The sequence below is a fragment of the Dermacentor variabilis genome, chromosome 1 (genome assembly GCF_050947875.1).
Source record: "Dermacentor variabilis isolate Ectoservices chromosome 1, ASM5094787v1, whole genome shotgun sequence".
NCBI classification, from domain to species: Eukaryota; Metazoa; Arthropoda; class Arachnida; order Ixodida; family Ixodidae; genus Dermacentor; species Dermacentor variabilis.
In genome coordinates, this window is record NC_134568.1 from 214,543,057 (window position 1) to 214,567,458 (window position 24,402).

A 24,402-nucleotide genomic window follows, 5' to 3' on the forward strand; every position below is an offset into this window, starting at 1 on the left:
TGTGAGGTATTTAACTCGAGGTGTGTTGAGCGTACGCGAGTGCGTCACAGTGTGCACGAAATGGTAAGTTTGTAAAAGGTACAAGAGATGAGCCACTTTCACAAATGAGAGTGTGAAAGGACGCACGCGCGCGCAGCTGTCGAGACGTCTATCACATGTCGGAAGAAGTCGGCCGATCCTGCAATATAGTGCCGATGTATTGCAATAGTAAGCTGAGCCGCGGTCATGCTATGTTGGGCCTAGTCCAACATAGCATGTCAAAATGTGGTGCAGAAGAACAGTTTTATAGCGTTTAAATTATGGCACCACGAAAGAGAGTGTGTGTGTGTGTGTGTGTGTGTGTGTGTGTGTGTGTGTGTGTGTGTGTGTGTGTGTGTGTGTGTGTGTGTGTGTGTGTGTGTGTGTGTGTGTGTGTGTGTGTGTGCGCGCGTGTGTGTGTGTGTGTGTGTGTGTGTGTGTGTGTGTGTGTGTGTGTGTGTGTGTGTGTGTGTGTGTGTGTGTGTGTGTGTGTGTGCGTGCGTGCGTGTGTGTGTGTGTGTGTGTGTGTCGGAATTCTCACGTTTGCAGTGCTCTGCACCTTCGGTTTGGTCGAGAACGTTACATCCAATGTTCACCTTGTAAGTTCACCTTGCAATTGGAGACAACGAAACAGTGGGAACTACGATTATACAGATATATAAAACAACTTTAGTAAAGCTTGAACGCTCGTCAGTAAACAGTGAACAAGAAGGAAATAGCAAATGCAACCATAAATATCTCGCTTACCAAAGTTCTCTTCCTAAAGAGCCTATAAAAGCACCCAGTTTAATGACGACACATGTGATGTCGTAGTGACATTACTTGGAAGGGAGTTCTATTCAGGTATGCATGCATAGTATGAATTCTGGGCCACACTTCGTCAGTAGTATGAGCGTTGTCACCAACATCAGCAGGTTGTGAGCGGTCAATGATAAGAATGAAAAGAATGATAAAATGATAACAATACAGCCAAGCGAAAGGAATCACTGCATTATACCGGCCCTTGTGTTTCTTCGTCTGTGCAAAGGAAGGGATACTTTGTGCGAATGAGCGAGAAAGGCAAGATAGGCAGGCAGACGACGTGAGCATTAGACGATGCCTCAGTGTGATAAAGGGAGCGAACAAAATCAATAATTGGATAATCGAAAGCATTATTAGCAAGCTTATTAGTAATGTGCTCTATGCAAGCACCCCAGCTAAAATCTGAAGCAAGCAGAATGCCAGTGTACTCGAACCTCGTTATAAACTGGATATAACAAAATAATGGATTTAACGAAATAAATGAATTCCCTTCGAAATCCCCATAGTGATCCACGTACTTAAGACCTCGTTTTAACGAAGTGAAATCGTCCTGTCACTGGATATAACGAACTAGATCCGTCTCCGAAACCGAAAAAGACCAGACCGTTACCCGGCGAGTACTTCACTTTCCGCGGGGCTCGGTACTCGTTTGCCGCAGCAGTTAAAACTCCCGCGTCCCTGCATTGAATACGCCGTCGAGCAACACTGTTTATTCTCACCGCTGCGCGAAACTGCGTGCAAGCAGTGGCTCACTATTTCGGTTCTCCACTGACCTCCCGCTCCTGCGCGCGGGAGCGGCGCGCGGGCTGGCAGCTGGGTGTGGCCTCCGAGATCGCATTGGCACCTGTGCAATCTCGGAGGCCACGAGCCAGCCGAGCCAAGCTGGCGCGGCAAAGTTCACTTTCCTTTTAGATCACACAGCGGAGCGCTGTGTTGCGTGCCACGTGCTACTAGACCGCGACGAGCCAAGTAGAAAGCTGAAGCGACGGACTATCACTTTGAAACAGAATGCAGCTATCTAAAGGTTGTTGCATGAGGTGCTATAAGAAGTCGCGTGTTGCACACGCCGAAGGTTTTGTTGTTGTTTATTCAAATTTCATCGCATGCGTAGTCGTGGGCCGCAAAGCCGTCTTCTTATTTCCATGATTACAATTGCGCACACCATTGGGCATATATTGCAGTAAATGGCAATAGCTGATATAATGAAGTAACGGATAGAAAGGAGGAACTTGGGCTCACCCTTCAACTTAGTTATAACGAGGTTCGAGTGCATATATTTTAACGACATACCAGTTTCAATAATCCTGTCAAAAATAGAAGGTGCCATCACAATGCTAGCAAGTTTTAGATGCTTGATTTTTCTTTTTCCATATTAACTTCAATTTGCCACTTTTCACACCATTAATTTGACATTAAATGTATTAGGTGGAATTGATCATTGAAGTTCAGGGAAGAACAGGATTGGTAATTTTTAACTATTACGCAATCATCAACAAATATACGCTTTGAGGAATTTATTTGTTAGACGCTACGTCATCAAATAAAGACTGAAAGCACAAGTGGACCCAGCACGTTTCTTTGTGGCACCACTAGTCTTTCTCGTTACTCATGTATGGTTAGACATGTAGTCGTGAAATATTTGAGGGCAGGGTAAGGGGGGGGGGGGACGAAATGATTGATATGTATAGATGACGCCAGGAGATGGAATGCCCTCACCGTCAATGGCGAAGGCTTGACCGTGACCCGTAACTACAATTTGCGGGGAAACGTGCGTAATGGATGGCTGTAAGACGTGTTAGTGAATCATTAAGCAGAACTTCATTAGTAGAAACTTCAGCGAATTGTTTAATGAAATTCCTAACACAGCATTCTACCGGTAGTGCTACTGTGCTCGCTCAGCAATACGCGTATGAAATGGGCGTCTTCCGGCTTAATGCGCTCAAGAAAGCTTTAATGTGTGTTTTTTAATACGTAAGAAAGCGTTCGCGTGCTTCAAATATGTACCTTTCGATTGGATGATTGCTGTTTACACCAGAAGTATTTCTGTATATAGTCTACCCAATATTGAGGACCGTTCGAGAGACTCGCTTTGCTATAAGTTATTTTCTTCTTGTTCAGACACCGTTTTATGTCTCGTATAACCCAGTGGTCATCTGTTTTTGAAACTATTGTTATTCATTTTTGGAAGCGCAAAAATCTATTTTTGTTAGCTTGTCTCGAAAAAAAAAACCACATGTGTTGATTATTCGTGCGGTCGTCAATAATATCGTAAAATTCAACTACTCGGCGTGGTTGCTCAGTAGCAATAAAGAAAAAAAAAAGTGATTGCTCAGTGGCTATGGTGTTGGGCTGCTGAGCACGAGGTCGCGGGATCGAATCCCGGCCACGGCGGCCGCATTTCGATGGGGGCGAAATCAGAAAACACCCGTGTACTTAGATTTATGTGCACGTTAAAGAACCCCAGGTGGTGCAAATTTCCGGAGTCCCCAATACGGCGTGCCCATAATCAGATCGTGGTTTTGTCTCGTAAAACCCCATAATTTATTGTTATTAAAATTCGACTGCGAAAGTTTGTAACACCGCTCGTCTTCCCTGCGTCGGTGCGCAGATACTTTTGCAATTGAATTTTAATAATAATAATTTACGGGGCTTTACGTGCCAAAACCGCGATCTGAATATATATATATATATATATATATATATATATATATATATATATATATATATATATATATATATATATATATATATATATATATATATATATATATATATATATGAGTTGCATATGGCAGACATTGCCAACTCCTGACTGGAAGCTTACCATCATTGAAAAGGAAGATGTACAATCAGTGCATTTTACCAATGCTGACATATGGGGCAGATACTTGGAGCCTGACAAAGAAGCTTGAGAACAAGTTAAGGACCGCGCAAAGAGCGATGGAACGAAGATTGCTAGGCATAACGCTAAGAGACAGAAAGAGAGCTGTTTGGATCAGAGAGCAAACGGGTATAGACGATATTATCATTGACATCAAGAGAAAAAAATGGAGCTGGACAGTTCATGCAATGCGCAGGTTAGATAACTGTTGGACCATTATGGTTACAGAATGGGTACCAAGAGAAGGGAAACACAATCGAGGACGACAGAAGACTAGGCGGAGCGATATAATTAGGAAATTCGCGGGCGCCAGTTGGAATCGCTTGGCGCAGGACAGGGGTAATTGGAGATTGCAGGGAGAGGCCTTCGTCCTGCAGTGGACATTAAACAGGCTGGCTGATGATATATATATATATATATATATATATATATATATATATATATATATATATATATATATATATATATATATATATATATATATATATATATATATATATATATAATCTTTTGATTTGGTCCACGTATCAGCTCTGTTGTGGTAGAGGAGCAGGTAGAGAGAGCGAAGGCATTCGGGCCTGTTATTGTGACTACGGCGAGATAGAATGAACCAGTTCATAACAGGATAATTGAAATCACCGCCTATAAAAAAATAAGGGGGGGGGGGGATTCGGATAACAGCATAACTTGTTCCATCGCGTCGATAAAAAAATCTGTAAGCTCTGGACCACTGTAAAGAAAAGGGGGAGGGGGGGAAAGGAGGCTCGGTAACAAAGGCTGATGACGCAAATAACACAACCAACATGACAAAACACTCAGGCTATTTCGAGAGCTGAGGCGGTTGAAATAATAGAAGAGCAGCAGAGTTCGTTGATCGCAAAAATTAACCCCATCACCTCCACAGCTAATTCTGTCTAGGGGAAGAAAACGATGAGGGTAACGAAAGGCCACTGCTAGAGGCGTCATCAGAAAGCAAGCAAAGTGTAATCTGTGCGATTACACTTCGCGACCTCAGACACTTTTTTTGATGTGCGAGAAGTGCACCGCCCTCTGCCAAATGTTCTTGCTCAGAACATTGGCTGCGTCAAGCGACCTTGCGATGTAGTGACGCAAGCGCGAGTTCATCGCTACGTAGCGCTGCCTCGTCTCCATTCTCGCACGTTGTAGTTAATGATATTGATTGACTCCTTTTGTTTACCACGTGCACGCGCAGTCTCGACTGCGCTCCCTCTGCTTAGAAAGCTTATTACAGGCACAATCAGGCTCTTTGGCCAGAACATCGCGCTACAGAAACGAACCAATCAATCAATCTGAATGGCAGATGATGGTGAACTAATTTTGGCAAAATATGAGAAAAGTAAGACATTTATTTCGCCTTCTAATCTGTATAGTCAACCCGAGTGTTGGAAGCGAGCAAGATATTCATACAAGGTATTCTGGCTATATACTCATTCGGATAGCATGCAGCCACATACGCCATGCCTACTTACTTTCGCGACAAGCGGAGAGCTTTCTGCAAACACAATAAGCTCAGAGCTCTGTTAGTCCCTTCAGAGCGGTTCTTCCTTCACCTCAGGCTAATTCAGCTCACTCTAGTTAACGCATTTTTCGCGTCCCTCAGACGAGATTATAGCGCGGAAGATTTTAACAAAATGAACATGCATGCAGTAGCCAAATATGTCGTCCTTGTGACCGTACCGATCGCAGCTTATGCAGTCAATCAGATGAAGAGTGAACAGCTCTCATTTGCTTTATTTATTTCGAAATGGGCCGGTAGGGTTGACTGACGCAGCTCTTATACAGGGTTCCCCAGCTAACTTAAGCCAGAGTTTAAAAATATGCAAATGTCATGTAGCTGGACAGAACAAAGGTGATGTTGTTTGCCGTCGCTTGGAGATGCTCAAATTAATATTATTTCATTCCGCCTAATTAGATAATTGGTCTTACTTAATTAATCAACTTTTCAAATATTATAATTCGATGAAGAGTGTCAATGAGAAAATTGTAGAGCGACATGAAAAACTCCCGATACAGCTTTCTGTTGCTCAGCATGTGCTACATAAAAGTGTTTTTCCGTGCGTGAAAGAAGCCCGGAAATGCACGAAAAATTGCCGCGCGACTGGCCCGCACGAGGCACTTTGCGTGTATTCGCGGGCTTTTCCCTGGCCGTCCAGAGCGCCCGCGATCGGTCCGTCAAGCTGGGCTTGGCGGTCCATACGTGGGACTAGCCGGGTGGCGCGGGGTCTCCCCTGCGTCTTCTCGGGACCGAAATAAAGTTCTTTCAGTTGCTCACTCACTCTTTGACGCTCGGAAAAAACACTTTTATGTAGCACGTATTGAGCAACAGAAAGCTGTATCGGGGGTTTTTCATGTCACTCTACAATTTTCTCATTGACAGTTTTCATCTCATCATAACATTTGAGAAGTTGATTATTAAATTAAAACTAATTAACTAATTCGGCGGTATAGAAAAACAGTTTGAGTATCTCCAAGCGACGGCAAACAATATTAGCTTCTTTCTATTCAGCTACGTGGCATTCGCACATTTTTGAACTCCGCCTAAAGTTAGATGGGACACCCTGCATATACACGTATAGATATCAAGGCAAATGCACATGCTATATATACTTGTAATTCCATCGTGCAAGGGTGTGGTGCACATAGAGTGGAAAGGCGCAGCTTTTCTTTGCTTGTATCTGCTTTTTATTCGCTACTGCGCGTGTAACCTTGGCCAAAAAAAAAAGTGCTTACGTCAAGCTGACTTGGCTTCGCCGTCGTTGTGATGGCAAGGGCGGGCTACGTCCCGGAAGGTACAATGGATTCTGCCTGACGTCAGAGTCCTGTAAGGGTGGCGATGCATGGGAATTCGTCGCGTACACTCCGCACATACACACACAAAAAGAAGAGTGAATGAAAATATAAGAAACTGAAAATGGAGGCGGGGGCGGCGCTCCCGAGCTCCATCAGGCCCAAGGTGATGGCTGCTGATCACGCCAGCGACAGCCGCGCGTTGAGGGCTCAAACATACGCAATGTCCCCTAACTCTCGCCCGGCCTTGCCTGGCGTCGTCCGTACGTAGCGCAGTCAGTACGCGATGAATGCCCCATCACGTGAACCGCACTTTTCTTGTGGGCAGCGCACAAAACGCGAGAGCACAAGAGCATACATAAGCGGCTGCAGTAGTCATCAGGCATGCAGTCAAACACATGTAGAGGCGGCGCGCGGACACCGCGATCTGCGGTTCTGGACTCGCTGCGTTATGAGGATGGGGCGAAATCGCGGTAGTGCGTGCTCGTTGTGGCTACGCGTATAAGTAATATACGTTGGTGTCTGCGGAGCTCTGGCGCACTTCTGAAGTGCTCCAACCCGTGCGGACTGAAATTTTGACAGCGAGAGACTGTATATGAGAGAGAGAGAGAGAGAGAGAGAGAGAGAGAGAGAGAGAGAGAGAGAGAGAGAGAGAGAGAGAGAGAGAGAGAGAGAGAGGGGGGGGGTCTATGCCATTTTCTTAGAATGTCTGCAATTTTGATAGGCGACCAATTTCACCACACATCGCGTTTTCGCAAGTTTTGTAATACGAATTTTCTTACAACAACACTATTCAAATTGTTTGTTGAAGCTATTTCCCTCGAATATTACGCTTAGGAAACAACGTTCCGGCAATTACTGCGAAACGCGCTATACGCGTGCGCGAACGTGGAATATAGCGCTGTTATATGCAGCAACGTACAGCGATGGGCGCAAAATATAGCCCCGCTAGGGATAAGGCTAAAAAAGAAAGAAATATGTCTCCGCAACGTAAATCTATAACAACATACGAGTAACATATATCATGATCACCGTAGTTTTCTTCATCCTACGGATTTAAGGTGCGCTTTGGCGGCGAGCAAGGGTGTTCCTGCACTTGACTGGGGCATACGGGAGGCAAAGGTTTCGTCAGCGCATGGAGGGGTGTGGTGCGCACCCAGCGCTTCGACCTCGCTTCCCAGAAGCCAGCTGACCTTGCGCCCTTTTGTGCATAATTCATCGCTCGAACAAGATCTATCGCCGAGCAAGCTCAGTTTTATTAAAGAAAGAAAGAACAGCCAGTGGCAGGATAGCACAGGTCAAGCGACAACTTGCGCGCATCGTTGCGGCGTTGTGATTGGCTGTGTGCTCCCCACTGACAGTTCAAACTGTCATTATTTGCGGTTGCAGCTCATCGTGTGCCATAAATAATTTATTCAAGAAAGTTAGACGTTGATAACGTTTAGAAGATTGCACCAGCAGATATTGTCATACGCGCGGAGTTCTGAAAGAAACAAAGCGTCACGATAGCGTTGAAAGACTGACTGTGTTTGTATCGTGTTCCTGTATATTTATTTGAACGTACCTTACAGGGCCCGATGCTTACAGGGCCGTTGTTCACCAGACGCAGTGCTTCAGCTATATTATCGCCTTTAGCTCAGGCCGGGCGGTGTTTCCACTTCGATGACTCTATTCGTTTTGTTCACTTCTACGCATAGCTTGTCATAGCCTGTGGTGGTTTTTATTTCATTTTGTTGCCTTAAATAGCCAGTTACTGGGAGTACTACATAAAGGGTGGACTTGCATAAATGTAACATGACAGTTCTTGAAGTTGAAAAATGACTCATTACAAAATCTAAAAACACTGATGAGCTGGTGACGTCGGCGATGTGATGGTGATTAGTAACTGCTAGCCAGAGCCAGGCGTTAAATGTCGTCGCACGAGCAAGTGAACGAGTAACTTCAAGACAAATAAGGGCAACAGTAGGCTCGGCACATTTATTTGTTTACTTTTCAGTACTCCAAAAGCACTTACCGGAGACAGGAGAGAAATATTAGTAGCATACATTATGACAGTGTTCCAAACGCATCGCGAAGTGCGCAAACAGCTGATAACTACCAGAAAAGGTAAACATGTACAATTGTAATGCATTGACGCACTGAGGAAACAAAAATGGGCCGCGTTAAATGAAAAAACAAGATATGAACCAAAATCAGTTGGCTGTATTCACTTACACAGAAAATATTTGCGCAAGAACTATGCAGTGTTACATCCGAAGTCCCATGCGCAGTATATTTAGAAATTCAAAAAAAAAAAATCTTTGGCAGTTTCGCCGGAGAGTCGAGGCATTATCAGTGATATCAAGGTTTAGCGTTATGCTTCAACTCATCGGATGGTGTCGAGGCAAATCAGTTCTGCGAAAGCCCGCAAGGCGGAGGAACGTTCCTGAAAGCGAAACTGAAGTGATGAAAAGGATTTTTCTTTTTTTTTTCTGTCATAATTCCATACGCAACTGCGACATGTTGGTTCGACGCAGCCCGCAAGGCAACTCTTGTTGGGCAGAAGGAACAGAGCCCCGGCAGCTACCAGGCGTCTCGCAACGCGCTGACGTAATGAGCGCGGCTAAGCGAGCGTCGCACGTCGAGGGTTCACGAGATGAGACCGACTGGGAACAAGCCGGCGTAAGTCAGAGCCCAGTGAAATACTAGATAGCGTTAGCTCGACGCTTACTGCCCAGATCAGATCATACACACATAGCTCAGCGGGAACGCTAGTGTGCTTATACCAATGTAGTGCGCGTGCGTACAACGCTCGTGCAAATATAGCGGGAGGCAGAAGTCTGCCCTTGCTGCACCATCGAGGTGTTTGCGTGTAGGGTTGACTGTGCGTGCACTTCGCTTCGTCACGGTTGCAGCCAACGTACTCCGCCGTCTCTGGAGGCCCTCCACGCGCGAGCCGCGAATGCGCCGCCACCGGACCAGCACTACAACGGCGGCGGCAACGCCGACGACGTGAATGTGCTTCGAGCGTCCACATATAACTGCTGTCGCAATAAAAGCAAAAGCATCACTTGTTGAGTCGCTTGTTGAAGCGCTTGTTCAGAGCAAGTCGGTTCTGCTATAGCCAGGTTATGGAACAAAGGGCAAATTTTTATGCATTTTTCTGGCGCGTGAATATATACCGCTTCATTTCTCTTCACTGCCGCCTCCTACGACGCCTGCGCGGGAAACTTGGCTGCCTTCCTGCCACATGGGAACAAGAGTGCGCGCCAAAGAAGGTATTGTGACGACCCCTCGTCAGAAGACAGCTTTGTAGAGCTTTGCTCGGAAGCAGAAAGTGATGTGTTCACCGAGGACTCGGACGATGACGATTATGTAAATGGCGCAGAGGTTCTCGTCGGTGCCCGTGAGCGCTTCCCCCACCTACTGACTGCACCTTTGGAGCTACGGAAAAGTAACCGCTATTCATGTACGTACATGCGTTTTGAAACGTTTAGATCATTTTCTTCTCGTATTCTTTTCCTATTTAATTTTTTTTCTTAGTGTATCGATTCCCGCATGGGCACTGTGCCAACGTCAGAGCTGCGCAGAGATGCCTTCTTGGAACTTTTATTTCACGCAATTTGGGAAATAAAACAACCCTGCTGCATGAATTGAAAAAAAATTGCACCGTGTTGTTAAAAAAAATGACACTGTAACCTGAGCGAAAAACAATTCTGGTAACTTTGGTACAATTTTCGTCCTTATTCGCGGTACGGAAAGGTTTAGCAATGCGGCATACAACTCAGTAGTTAGCGAACAGATGAGCGCGACGAGAAACGGGCAGGGGTATATGTCGCTGGTATATATACGTTAGGAACAAGAAGGGGTCAAAAAGGAGACACTCGAAACTACTATGGGAGATAATTAAGTCAATGGTTACAAGAATATACAGGGAATGGTTTGCTAAGATTTCGTTATCCGCGGGTAAAAATGATTGGATATAAGTTCAACTAAGAAGCCGTTAATATTGAACGCTTGTGAGATACCGTGTAGAAAGAGTTTGCCTTTTCAAAAAGACAGTCTCAGTGCGAATGGTTATTCGCGATTTTGCCAATACTTTTTTTAATTGTTTGTTTATTTTTATTGTGACGCTCGAGCCTCGTTCGCACCGTCGCTGGCCCCTCCGCCGCCATGATGTCACGGTATCGACGCGCATGCGCGGCTCACGCGTGGAGCGTTATGTCTTCAAAGACGCGAGCGATGGACAGTGCGTTTGGCCGCAAAACGAGGAAGCCAAGTGAACGCGTGCACCGCTAAATCGACCCTGCAGCTGAGTAGAATGGCAGCATCCGCTGCTGGTGCGAGCGTTGTGCGCACAAATAGCTCTATCAGGGACGAGCTCCAACACTGGAAAAGCTGGCGCTGCCGTCGGCGGGACGTGGTATGAGGGATCACGTGGACACAGCGGCCGCGTCGGCTTCTTCGGAAGCGCCGAAGCAAGCTGAAAACGAAAGTTTCAAGACCCACCTGCGCTGCGGTTTTGATTAAGTGGGGAGGTTTTGCCGCTTCGGGTGTCTGCTTCACAACGCTTGAAAGCACTACAATAGGTAGCGGCTGCCTTTGAAGGCATCCAACATGGTTGGCTACTGTTCGGTGCCGCAGTGCCGGACGTACGCAACGGAGCCCGGTGTCAGCCTTATTCACACGCACACTCGGGACAAGGAGCCGGGTGAAGCTTGGATCACGAAATTTAGGACCGGCAAGCAGCCATCCGCTACAACTCGGGTGTGCAGCAAGCACTTCCGCGAGGAAGATTTCTGCTACTGCGTCGGGGCTGCGATGTTCGTGGGGAGTAGCAGAAAGCGCGCACTGCGCGATTAATGTCATGAAGCTTTGGTGTGATGCTAGATACTGGCCAGTTCACTGGAATGGAAAGGAAATTGTAAAAAGCACATAAAAAAAGCAAGGCGTATGCTCATGTTTGTGTTGGCACCAAACAATGAATGTACTTGAGTAAGAAAAAAAAAAGTTGCGGGAAATTGCTCGATGAGAAGACCGATAAAGATACAGTGCAATGCAACTTGAGAAATAATGATATTGAAATGTCCAAGAATTTAGAAGGGAAAAAAAAGATTGAATCGTCCTGACGGCATATCAAAAGTCGCCTTAGGCGTCGAAGTCCCTAGTTTCGTTATATATAACGAAATTATTTTCAAACAGCTCTGATTTCGTCCACGCAGCAATGGTGACTTGTGTACGGTAAAATGCTCATATGCTGTGGCCTAAAGCTCACAGCACGGTGCGAAAACGCGCTCGCAGCGAATGCAAAACATTGTGCGCGGAGATGCATGCAGACGCGCAGTCGGTCGCTGCGAACCGGTGCGATCGCTGCATTGAGCTTTCATTCTGTTATGCTCCATTTCATTACACAGAAAGCTAGCCCACTATAAGAACATATTTCACATAGTTTGCTCTCAGCGATTGCCTACCTTTCATGCAAGAAACCGGTTCGGAGGACTCCATCGCGGCAACCGCGCGCAGTGGCTGTTCACATATACGTATTCGGTAAAGAGATAGCGTCTGTAAACCATTCTGTGATTTCTGTTTGCCCTTGATCATTGTTTTAACAGCACAGAACTTCTGTCGTTTCGAGAGTGCCTACAGAAATATCCAGGAGGGCTCCGCGGCGTCGAGTTTTTATTGAGCGCCGACAGCCAAACCTATGAGGAGCGCGCCGCGTTATCCCCCATACTACGCAAGCGAGGTGCTTCCAACAGATGGCGACTCCGTTAAGTCCTCGCCGCCAATACTGCTGAGCAGCTGTGTGCATACACTACACAGCGGTGCATACGCATAGTGACGTCCGAGCAGGACAGACAGTGCTGTACAAACGCCGACGGTTTCCCGCCTGTCCCATCTCTTGCATCATCGAGATGCGACGTCATGCAGCTCCTCACACCTGCAGCGCGCTATGCGAGACGCCTCCGGACGCCAGGGCCTGTTCCTTCTGCCCAGTTCCCTCGCGTGTTGTGCTACGCCAACATGTCGCTCCCGCGCTGCAGAACGCCGTCTGAATTGGCTTCCGCCGCAACGATAAACCTTGCCACTGCTTTCAGCTTCGCCCTTCGGCTGAAGCTGCCCAACTTTTTTTTTTTTTTTTACCCCAACTCCTTTCTGTGTTGCTAGACGTTTTTCTCTCTTCGCTCTTTCTCACCTTCTCGCATACTCCCCTTGCTGTGCTGTCAGTAGAACATCTTTCCTTAATTCTACTCATAAATAAACAATAATTTAATTGTGCTAATGTGAAAGGTATAATCGAGGTTGCTACGTACGGCGTCGCAGATGAATGCTGCTACTGCGGTTTCACAGAAGGACATTACAAAGCACATTTGAAAGGATAGGGGAAAGACAGAGTACAGGACGTTTATATAGGACAGATGCGTAGAAGACGCGTTTCAGAATTTTAGTCTAGGTGCTCGCTAATAATACAGGAAGAGCGTTTAATGTTGAAAATTAGTACTCGGTTCACAGTAGTGAACAACGTTTTCAAATTTCCAGTCACCCATAGTATGGGCCTGCAGAATGTAGGTGCGTGAACAAGTATTTTCCCCAGTTGTCTTTCTAAAAATAATTTTGAAGCCTATAGGATGAATTTTGCCTGAGCGTGCTGGCTATGAGAGTTTCATATAATCTAATATATATAAAACAATATAAGGGCGGTATCATAGCACGCCACAGAATTGACGGTGACCGTAGGCGTGTCGAATTTATGGGTGCGATACGGTTTGCGCGCAAAGGTCAGCAAATGCGTCACCATGCGTATTAATTAATTTAATACAGCGTGCTTCCTATGGCTTTATTGCATGCCAAGAATTATTGGATTATTTGCTAACATTTCTGTCAAGTTATGGCGCAGAAGTGAATGGCTGCAGGTACGTACAATGTGGTCATTTGCTTAAACGCAAAACTAATTCCGATAGTGCAAACTGAACATGGAGACGCGTTAACATCGACCACGATTTCATCAAACTATAGGGATTCCTTTCGTTAGTGCGTTTTATGTGTGTGAACGATTTCTTTAATCGCTTTAAAGAAGCAAGAGACTTGGGCGTGTCTGGGCATGACGGGACTGGCGCAGCCTCTCACTCATTCATTGTCAGATGAATAACTTAATTTTTAATGGATAGCGTTAAGGGCCCCGTGTCGCAGGAAATCCGGCGTCGGCACCCCGCGTCCGGCGTCGACCGTATTTTCGGCAAGTATCACATCGAAGCACGCATACCCAACCACTCTTTTATCACCGAAACTGCTCACACCTTGTCTTTTATTCTTTACAAAGTCATTCCTCGGAATTTCGAGAACGACAGCCCACAAACAAACGTCATGTGGAAAAAAAAAAAACACCGACAACACACACGTTTTATGTTAGATCTTCTCAGACTGAAATATTAAAAGTGCGAAACAGTAACAGGCGATCGGTCAACGCAAGAGGCCGCGTTTCTACCAGAAGGCTCGCCTTCGTGCGTGGCGTTCGCCGCCAGTGTTTCCCGGTAAACATTACGGGTACGTAAGCTGCAGTTGCCGGGAAGCGTGAAAAGCAGTCAGGGGCTTCTGAATGCTATCGTGTTCCACTTTTAAAGGCGAAGCTTAAGAGGAAGCTTTAGCTCGGGTGCTCCTATCTAAATACATGTAAAAGAAGAATTCGTTTTTCTCGGCAACCACGGCACCAAATTTGACGAGGTTTCTTGCATTTAAAAGACAAATTTAAGATCTAGTGACTGTTGGTTTCAAATGTTTGATTTAGGTCGTCAATTTTTATTAAAAATTGGCGAAAGTCGTAATTTTTCACAAAACGAAAGTACCAAGTTTACAACTCTCTAACTCAGCAAAAAAAAATGATATCATAATTACGTGAAGCGCATCTAATAGTACATCTAAAGCGGACAAAATTAATATGTTACACATGAATCTAAAAAAAAATCAGTAATATGGAAATACAGCTTTTGCAGAAACCTTGTACACAACGTAACAAATTCACGTAAGATATAAATTCACATATTGAATTTGTCCGCTATCAACGATCTAATGCATGCCGTTTACAGAACCGCGCTGTCTGTTTTTGCTGCAGAGCTATTAATTTATAAACTTCGTGCGTCTATGTTTTTCGAACATTAGAATTTTTGAAAATCCTCTTAACAAAATTCAGGCCCTAAATCGAAATTCCGCTTCCAACAGTCACTAGAAATTAACTTTATCTCTGAAATGCAACATATTTCATTAATATAGGACCAGGGGTTCTCTCAGAAAAGCGTTTTTGGGTTTTACATGTATTTGAATAGGCCGCGTCGGAGTTGGGCCCGAGCTAAAGCTTCCTCTTAAGCGTCCTCCAAATTTTTAGATATGAATCTGCGCCTCGAACCTGTTATTTTTTTTTCACTCGTGCACTTAAACGCGTGTTGGCTTTCTACAGGGTTCAGTTCAAGAATACAATCATTAGCTATTCTTCGCCTGAGTTTTATCCCCTCAAAATCTTGCGTCCCCAAGCTACGTTTAACGACCAGGGTCCGAATTCGCAAAGTTTCTCATTCGTAAGTGATCTTTGTCATTGGTTGGCCGCCTTCGCTAGTACTATGTTCAGCATCAGAATTGGCTGGAAATCTTTCTCACGAACAATTCTAGAATTAAGAGCTTCATGTGAATACGCGCCTAGATGTCTAGGCTTCTCGCAATGGGCCAAATAGCCATGGAGACTGCGGCCAACCCGTGCATCAAAAGTTAAAGGGGCTGATGGACCGAAGAATAAAGAAAGCGTGTGGAGGGAACAAAGGCCTGAAGTTATGGTTTGTACATCCACGTGTTTTATAACATGAAGGTCGCCAGCACATACAGCCTACCGCTTACATTATCGGCCTGTTCGGTGATTTCATGTGGTATAAACGCGGTCATATCGCTAACTATACTGCGGACGGTCGATACGAAAGACAACGCAGAGAAAGGCGCGCGGCACATGGCCGACTCACAACTTTATTTGTGAAAGCTCACAAAAAACTGTCGAGCAGCCCAGGCATTTCTATGCACGCTGTTCAAACATCAGTCCGCGCAGATGTGCCAAGCTGTGTCTAAGCTATAGGCCGCCTGACGCGATTCTGTTTGGTTAAAGCGAACAGCTTTCTTTGTCTTTCTCTCCCGTTTTCGTGGTGGTGGCACTTTCACTGCCGACACAAAGTATAGCCGATGCAAAGGACTCTCGTGCAACCGTGTTGCGGGCCGCGTTCGCTTACGAGGTAGGTGCTGTCACGCGAGAGCTTTTGGGCGCCTGAATTGAAGAACGTTTATTGTTGAAGGAAAGGGTTGGGGAATCAGGTGGGTGGGGCCTCTAGTCCAGGACTCCACTGACCTGAGCAGCCCGCCGTGCTTGGTCGAGGGGTGCCACTTGGGCCTCCTTTTCCTCGCTGGCGAGCCAGGTCTCCCAGTGCTCCGTTCTGAATTTTTGCGCCGGAGTGTGAGACGTATCAATTTTGGGCGGCCTGAGCTCGCATTCCCGCGTAATGTGGGGGAAAGTTAGCTGGCCTCCATACCCATGGGCATGTGACCACGTATGCCGTGAGGTGGATGGCATGTTTTTACCGTAGGCGCGGGTGTGCATCTGTCTGCAGGCGGCGCCACTCCTATAGCTCATGGTTGTGGCGGTGGGTAGCGCTGTATTTCTCGACGCTCGGTTCTAAGACATCCCGGGGCGTGTGGGGCGCCTGGGGCGGAAGGAGGGTGTCTGGATGGGGGACAGTCGCTCGGTGAGTAATAGCTCGAGCTGCACTGTCCGCTCTGTCGTTACCCGTGGCTGCGATGTGTTCCGGGCACCATATCATTCTGTGTTCCTGGTTTGTAGTGTTGCACCTGTATAGGAGTCGTGCGACACGCGCAGGAACGCGGCTGCTATAACGGCACGCCATTTGAGAGTCCGTGAGGATATATCAGCCTTACAAAAATGAGTATGGAATTTGTTGTCAATTTGTTGACGTATCGTCAATTCATGTGAAATTCAATGGAAATCCAACGCTCAGTGAGCCAGCACAACGAGATTTCATTAAAAATTCTGTTGTGCATTGCTCAATAAATTTCCTGTTGATAACGTTTAATTGATTTCTTGCTGCATTTTCTCACACTAAGGAGCGCGCTACAATGAACCCCGCATCCTAGCTAACTGTCAGCGTTACGTTCGGATATTCGCTTCCATCATATACGCCGAAAATTGACATTTTTGAATTGGAGTTCACTGTCCCACCTCCCCCAACCCCGCCTTCCCTATTGGGCAAGGCGGGGGATGAGGCAGGGGTCTTAATACCCCTGCCTCATGGATTCTTTGGTTTTGATTGCGAGGGCGACCGCCAGGGCTTCCGCCATGTTTGCCGAACTGGTCTTGGCTGAGGCGCAGGCGAATATATCTACTCTGCGCGCCGAACCAACGGCGGCCAGCGAAAAGCCGTGTGAGCTACAGCGGGCGGCGTCCGTGTAAAGTGCGTTTGGGTCCGTTCCGTACTGTTTTGTAAGCAAGTTGTCTGGCGCTGGCGTCGACGCGCTCGGTGGTATAAGGGACTCATGTTTTTCGGTATATAAGGGCGGCGTGGATTTGGGTACGGATATTGGCGGAAAGGGGTACGAGTTCCTCGTCACTGTATTGCGGCCGCATGCATGGGATAACCCTAAGGCACGTAGGATCTCCCTACCCGTGGGCGTGAGACTGAGTCTTTCGCGCTGCGAGATGAGGACCGCGGCCCTCAGCTCCTCAAAAGTGGTGCAGGTCCATATAAGGCTAGAGGCCGATCCGTGGGTCTTCCTGTTTGCAGTTCGATGGCAGCCTCGTAGGCGGCACGGAGGAGCGTATCGGCTTGTTCGACCTCGGCGCTACTGAGTTCTAGGTAGGTGAGACCGTACGTGACTCGGCTAATTGCAAAGACGTTGATTATGCGTAGCGTTTCCGCCTCTCCAAAGCCTTTGTGATGGTAGGTTGCCCTGTGTACCATGCGCGCAATTTGTTTAACTGTCGTGCCAGGAGTTGTGGTCTGCGTGCCTATTACACCCCGAGACCAAGTATGCGTGTTTTGGCTATATATATATCTCGCGTATGGGGCAGTCGTTTACTCTCAGGTCGAAGAGTAGTTTGCCTCGGTAACACCTGCCATGCACCCGAACAAATTCCGATTTTTCCGAGGAGCATGCTCATTCCACAGACCTCCGCAAAGAGATGTACTGTCTGTGCTGCTTTCTGTAGAGCATGTTCTTTGTGCCCAAGAGAGCCTCTGTTCACCTATAGTGTGATGTCATCGGAGTACAGGGCATCCCAAGTCTGGTATGGACTCGAGCTGTTGGGCGAGGCGAGCCATACAAATGTCGAAAAGTAGTGGAGATAATATGGCTCCTTGAGGCATTCCTCTATTGGGCATGATGAAAACATACGATCTGGTTTCTCCTATGCCTATTGTGGCTGTCCTATCAGTTAGAGAAGAACGGGTATAGTTATATGTCCGTTCCCCACAGTTGATGTTGTTGAATTCCTGCAGGATGAGCTCGTGACACATAGTGTCTAAAGCATTCTTCAGATCTAGAGCAGCCAGAATGTGTTCCGCACCGGAGAAACCTCGTCGCGCAGGTGGAGGAAAACATCCTGCGTTGAGAAATTCGGGCGGAAGCCATACATGTGGGTCAGGAGAAAGCCTCGATGCTCTGGATAGTCTACTAGTAGGGTTTGAATTATTTCCTCGAAAAGCTTACCGAGGCAGGATGTAAGGGAAACCGGACGGAGGTACTGTAAAGTGGGTATTTTGCCTGGTTTGGGAACCAGTACGATTGAGGCCTCTTTCCATTCTGGTGGAAGGGTCCCAGGTTCCCATACGCGCTCGTTAAAATAGTGGACCGGCTGATCCAGGCAATCGTCATTAACGTTTCGTAGCATGGCGTTAGCAACGCGATCGGGTCCCGGTGCGGTGTTACGTTTGGCAGCTTGCGCCGCAGCAAGAAAGTTCTGCCCTATAGTGATCGGCGCGTCCAGCTCTGCATTTGCCGTGTCCTCGTATCCGAGGATCTACATGCAGTGGCAGATCGCTCGGGAAGGACATCCTTCTTCTTCTCTCACCACCCTCTCCACCTGTGGCAGCTGTGGAAGAGGGCTCCGCGGCGGCGAGAGAGGAAGATGGCAGTGGCCTTATTCCAAGCCGGCGCTCACGCCACGGGAGACGACACACATGTGACGAATCGGCTTATAAGCATATAGCAACCTATACTACCGCTGCAGAGGTGCTGGTTAATGGCTCCGTTCTCTACGAAATTATACAATGAAACAACTAACGCTACCTGAATGTCCTCACTGCAGCAAACTTACGTTTTCAAGCGCATCATTCATTTAAAAAGCGAATATATATTTCCAGAAGCGTTCGTATACTCGCTTGCATTGACAATCATAGTCCCTGGTTCCTTCACAACTTTTTTTTCGTCACCTTGTGATATTTAGCTATTAGCGGCGATGACTTACGGAGTCGCCATCTGTCGGAAGCGCCTCGCTTTGCGCGTAAGAGTGATAATGCGACGCGCTCTTCATACGTTTGACTATCGGCGTTCAATAAAAACACCGCGCAGGAACCGTACTGGAAATTTCTATAAGTACTCTCGAAACGACAGTTCTTTACTGTCAAAGTAATAATTTTGGGCAAACAGAAAGCACAGAATGGCTTACAGACGCTATCTCTTTGCCGAATACGTACAGTGAACGCCCACAGCGCGCGGTCACCGCAGTGGAGTCCCCCGAACCAGTTTCTTGCGTGAAAGTTGGGGAATCACTGAGAGCAAACTTTGTAAAATATGTTCTTGTAGTGCGCTATCTGCATAATGAAATGGAGCATAACAAAGTGAAGCCTCAATGCAGCGATCACCCGCGTTCGCAGCGACCGAGTGCGCGTCTGCATGCGTGCCATGCACAATGTTTCGCTTTCGCTGCGAGCGCGTTTTCGCACCGTTCCGTGAGCTTTAGTCAGCAGCATATATGAGCATTTGTCAGTACACAAGCAACCATTGTTGCGTGGACGCTATCAGAGCTGTTCAAAAATAATTTTAATATAACTAGGGACTTCGACGCCTACGGCGACTTGTGACATATGCCGCTGAGATGATTCAATCTTTTTTTTTTCTCGCGTCTTCTAAATTCTTGGACGTTTCAATATCATTATTTCTGGATTAAGTTACATCGTACTGTATGTTTATCGGTCTTCTCAGCGAGAGATTTCCCACTGCTTCTGTTTCTTAGTCCAGTATACATTCATTGTTTGGTGCTAACACATGCACACATGAGCATATGCCATTCATTTCTTTAGCGTGCTTATTACCGTTCCCTTTCTATTCCAGTGAACTTGCCAGTGTCTGTAGCATCAACAAGTTCATTGATCAAAATTTCATGACATTAGGAGCGAAGCGCGCGCTTTCTGCTACTCACCGAACATCGTAGCCCCGACGCAGTAGCAGAAATCTTCCTCGCGGAAGAGCTTGCTGCACACCCGAGTTGTAGCGGATGGCTGCTTGCCGGTCCTAAATTTCGCGATCGAAGCTTCACGCGGCTCCTTGTCCCGAGGCTACGTGTGAATAAGTCTGACACCGGGCTCCGTTGCGTACGTCCGGCACTGCGACACCAAACAGTAGCCAACCATGTCGGACGCCTTCAAAAGCAGCCACTGCCTATTGCTTTCAAGTGTTGTCAAGTATAGACACCCGAAGCTGCAAAACCTCCCCACTTAATCAGAACCGCAGCGCAGGCGCGACTTTTAAAATCTCGTTTTCAGCTTGCTTCGGCGCTTCCAAAGCAGCCGACGCGGCCGCTGTGTCTACGTGATCCCTCATAACACGTCACGGCTACGGAAGCGCCAGATTTTCCAGTGGTGGAGCTCGCCCCCAATATGCATGGGCTAGCACAGGAGAGGAAACGCTTACTGGAGCTTGGGTTTGGTCGTCTACGCCCAATTTCTTGCTTGAAACTCTCGCGTTGAACAAGAAATTGAAAATGCAAACAGAAAATGGTGGACGACCGCCTTTATATAGGCCGTGACACGTTATGAAAGTTTAGGTCCGTGCGCTTGATCTTTGCGTCGTAGATGGGTCGATTCGATCGGCGCTTTGCGAGATGCCGCCCGAAAGCGCCACTTGTAAAGTACTTCTCCTCCTGCGCAGGCGGAAGCAATGGCGCCTTAAAGCCATGGACTTGAGGTTCCCCGCCGTGGGTGCCTCGTCGCCGCTGGGCGCACCACCGGCGGGCCTGCTCCGCTCGCTGGAGCGGCGGCCGGGTCCCAGTGCGCTGCACGGCGGTCCCCCTCCGGGCCCGGCTGAGCCGGCGGCACCCGACGAGTCCGAGGACCGGCGCAGCTCGCCGCAAATCGCGGCCAGCGGCTTCTGCTTCCTGGCAGCGCTCTGTTGCTCGGCGGGCGGCTTCTGGGCGTCGGCGGCCGCCACGCGCCTCCTGGGCGTCGTCTTCCTGGTGGTGGGCGCCGCCGCCGTCCTGGCCGCCATCCTGTTCGTGCCGGCCGGCCGCGACGGCAAGCTGCCCGTGCATCGGCGCGCGCTGCCGCTCCTGCTGGCACTGGTGCTGTGGGCCGTGGCCGCCTGGATCATATTCCTGGTGGCGCAGAGCAGTGTTCACGGCAAGGGCGTGCTGGCCGCCGTGGCCGCCTTCCTGCTGCTCTTCTCGCTCGTGCTGCTGCGCGTCGTGTGCCGCCGCTGCCGGCACGGCCGGCGGCCGCTCAAGGACGCCGAGGACGCGGTGCAGCTCGAAGACTTCCACCATGTGAACACGCAGGTGCGAGACACGCTGCGCTTCGGCCAGTTGCGCGCTGATCCGGCCTTCGGTCCAGCAGCCGCCGAAAGCCGACCCCCCGTGGTGCCCACGGCGCCGCCGGAGACGCCGCCGCAGGCGTCGGCCAGTTTCTCCACGTTCGTGCGCGAGCCGCCCTCGGCGCCCGCGGAGCCGCCGCCCTACGACGGCTTCCCGCCGGACGGCAGCCGCTGCCGGACCCCGCCGCCGCCCTACTCCACGCTTGTCTAGGGCGCCGCCAATAAGGGCACGGACCTGCGTGCGCCCAGCGTGTGTTGTGCGTGCACTGACTGGTGCAGGGCCCGGGCGGGCAGGGCGGCGGGAGGGCTGCCGCCCACCCCCGCTAGCGTGGAATGCCCGAGGCGTGACCGACCCAGGTCGGCACAGCAGGCTTCGGCCATTCCACAAATGCACACTGTACGCGTGCTTTTAAACAGGCTTCACAAGTTGTATGAGAGAGAAGAAAGTCTTTTGCTCTGTACCTGCCGAGTGAACGCCGTCGCCATGACAGGAGCTTTCTGCAGCGAGGCTCGTCGCACCACACGCGAACCGTCTAGAAACGTTAAACTGAATGTCGATCCTCACAACAGCCTGAAGTAACATCCAAAGACATCTTTCTTATGCTGCAAACGAAATTTATTGCAGAATGCAGAAAGTCAGTTATGCTAATATTTCTTCGACACAGGCGCCACAGAAAGACGCGAGCACGGGATGATACTACGAGCACAAGCGCCGACTCAAAACTCAAATTCATTCGAAATGGACAGAACAATATATACCCAAACGTGGTTAAACAAACAAGTGAAAAGTAGCCATTCAAATCCAAGATTTCTTTTTGGCGCAAAGCTGACACATGATTATTTTTTATTATGTATGTGCCGTGCCTATATAATTTCCCGAATTGCCTGATTACGATGCCTGGTGACATGACCCTGGCTGAACTCAGGTGTGCAGTCGCACTCCGGGCAATTCTGTGGCGTCATGTCGAAGAAATGGACCCGTACTAACTCGCCCAACCGACAGTTATAGTAATATTTGACTGACTTGCAGCGGTCATACATACTATAGAATACATGTCAACAAGGTTTCTATAGAAGGCAGATAACGAACGAGCAAGCTTCACGAGGAGATACACTTCAAATAAAGCACAGGGGCTGGCGTCGACCACTGCCCCCTAAATTATGAGACAACAGCTCAATACATCGTTAATCATTGATGAGGCACGAGTGATATTTTTTCTAGTCTCGTTGTTCTCTTGTTTTACTATTTACTACTTTTAATTACTACATCCCTTGTCATAATGCAGTGTTCTTAGGTTTTTTTGTGTACTTTTCTTTCAGTGCGGATGTGATCTCATAAAAAAGTAGCACTTCGAATCGCGCCCAGGCCTACATTGGCCATCTGCTCCATCTCAGTCTTCCTTCATCCTTTCCTTTCTTTCTCTTCCATTACCTTCATTGCCGCATGTTGTCCTCGTCACCAATTGTCAACCCTTCCTTCCTGCGCATATTGCTCCTCCACAGATATCATTAGCATGCAACAAACCACTCTTTCCAGGAAAGTTGGGAATTTAATGTAGAGTTGGTCAAGTGACTCTTCAGAATCTGCACTCCGTCGCACACCCATGCAGTCTAGCGAGAGCTATCATGCATGCTGAGGCACTGATGAATGCGCAACAGGATTTAGTTCTGTGTTTGACAATCCAGCCGCCTGCAGAACTGCGAGCATCTGCAGGTTCAAAGAAGGCGAGAAATGGGCGCAAGATTCCACAATACACGGCGCGCTTGGCCCGCGCTCCTCGAGTTCTGCGTCGTTGCCAAGTGCAAAGGTGGCGCTGGCCAAGGCCGGTGCCGATTTACACGTTGCATGCGCCCGCTTGCTTCTCAAGAAAGCACGACACGAGCGTAGTTTCGTAGCCCTGTACGGCCATTGCGAGACCGAGTGTGTGTGTTCCGCCACAAGAGGCGGACGCGTAGTGTGTGCCGACGGAATAGAAGAAGTAAAAAATAAGTGCGTCCAGTGAGGAGACAGGAGGAGGACCGGACGCGGTTCAGGCACTTAAGTGATCGCGTACCTGAATAAACATTTCATAGTGTTTGCAAGGGGAATTCCTGAAATAGTCTGGCTCAGATCTTCGTAGCTGAGAGCGTATAGCTGTGTATATTGCCCACGCCTACTTCCATCATCGCATCGCTTTCTCCTTTCAGTCACATCGACCCCTTCCCCAATTCCCCGCCTTTCACAAACTAGCAACACTTCCCACGAACCCCCACCATTAGGCGTCCTTATTCCAGTTTATTTCCCTTACCTTTCATACGTTTCCCTTTACGTACACTAGATGCCTAGCATGAGCGGGCATGCTATGGGCGATGCGCACTGTGGGAATTGTTCCCTCCTTCTCTCACCTCCTCCACACACACACAATTCCTGTCTTCTGTTCTTTTCCGTTCGCTTACGGCCGCGACTTGTAGGGTGCTGTCGTCATTCCGAGCATCTCAATGCGCACCCCTGAAGTTTTCGTACACTCCGAAAACGCAGACATTCCTCTACAGTGTATAAAAAAATCAATAATAAGAAATAATGGTTTTCTGAACTGGTGTTACGATACATTTCTCTTACCTGCTACTATTCGTTGTCCACGCGCCAGTGCAGCACGTGGTCAGACCTCAGATGATCATGATTTACGTATACATACATACATACATACATACATACATACATACATACATACATACATACATACATACATACATACATACATACATACATACATACATACATACATACATACATACATACATACATACATACATACATACATACATGCATACATACGCACCCCATTTGAAAGATTAAAACTGTCACCCCGTCAACGGCAGCTCACTTGCGCGCCTCGTGTAATCACTAAGCGTCAGTGCTCGACCCACAGCAGTGTATAACGATTTAAACAACCTGTCGGTCAGGCAGAGCTTTTCAATCCAAACTCTCTACCAATAATAGCGCGGTCAAAAACAACGACAACGAACTGTCTTGTATTTCTTGAACAATGAATCTGTACAGCGGAACATCTGTGTGGGGCACCGTTGAG

At 48.0% G+C, this 24,402-nt stretch overlaps 1 protein-coding gene across 1 annotated transcript in view; it reads left to right on the top strand.

Moving 5' to 3' along the window:
* The window catches only part of LOC142556995 (uncharacterized), a 36,181-nt gene extending 12,187 nt beyond the window's left edge, over positions 1–23,994 (top strand). Inside the window, exon 2 of the mRNA XM_075668502.1 lies at positions 20,678–23,994. Coding sequence (XP_075524617.1) covers positions 20,703–21,545 — 843 coding nt within the window. The 5' untranslated portion in view covers positions 20,678–20,702 and the 3' untranslated portion in view covers positions 21,546–23,994. The remainder of the gene's footprint in view (positions 1–20,677) is intronic.
* The last annotated feature ends 408 nt before the right edge of the window (positions 23,995–24,402 follow it).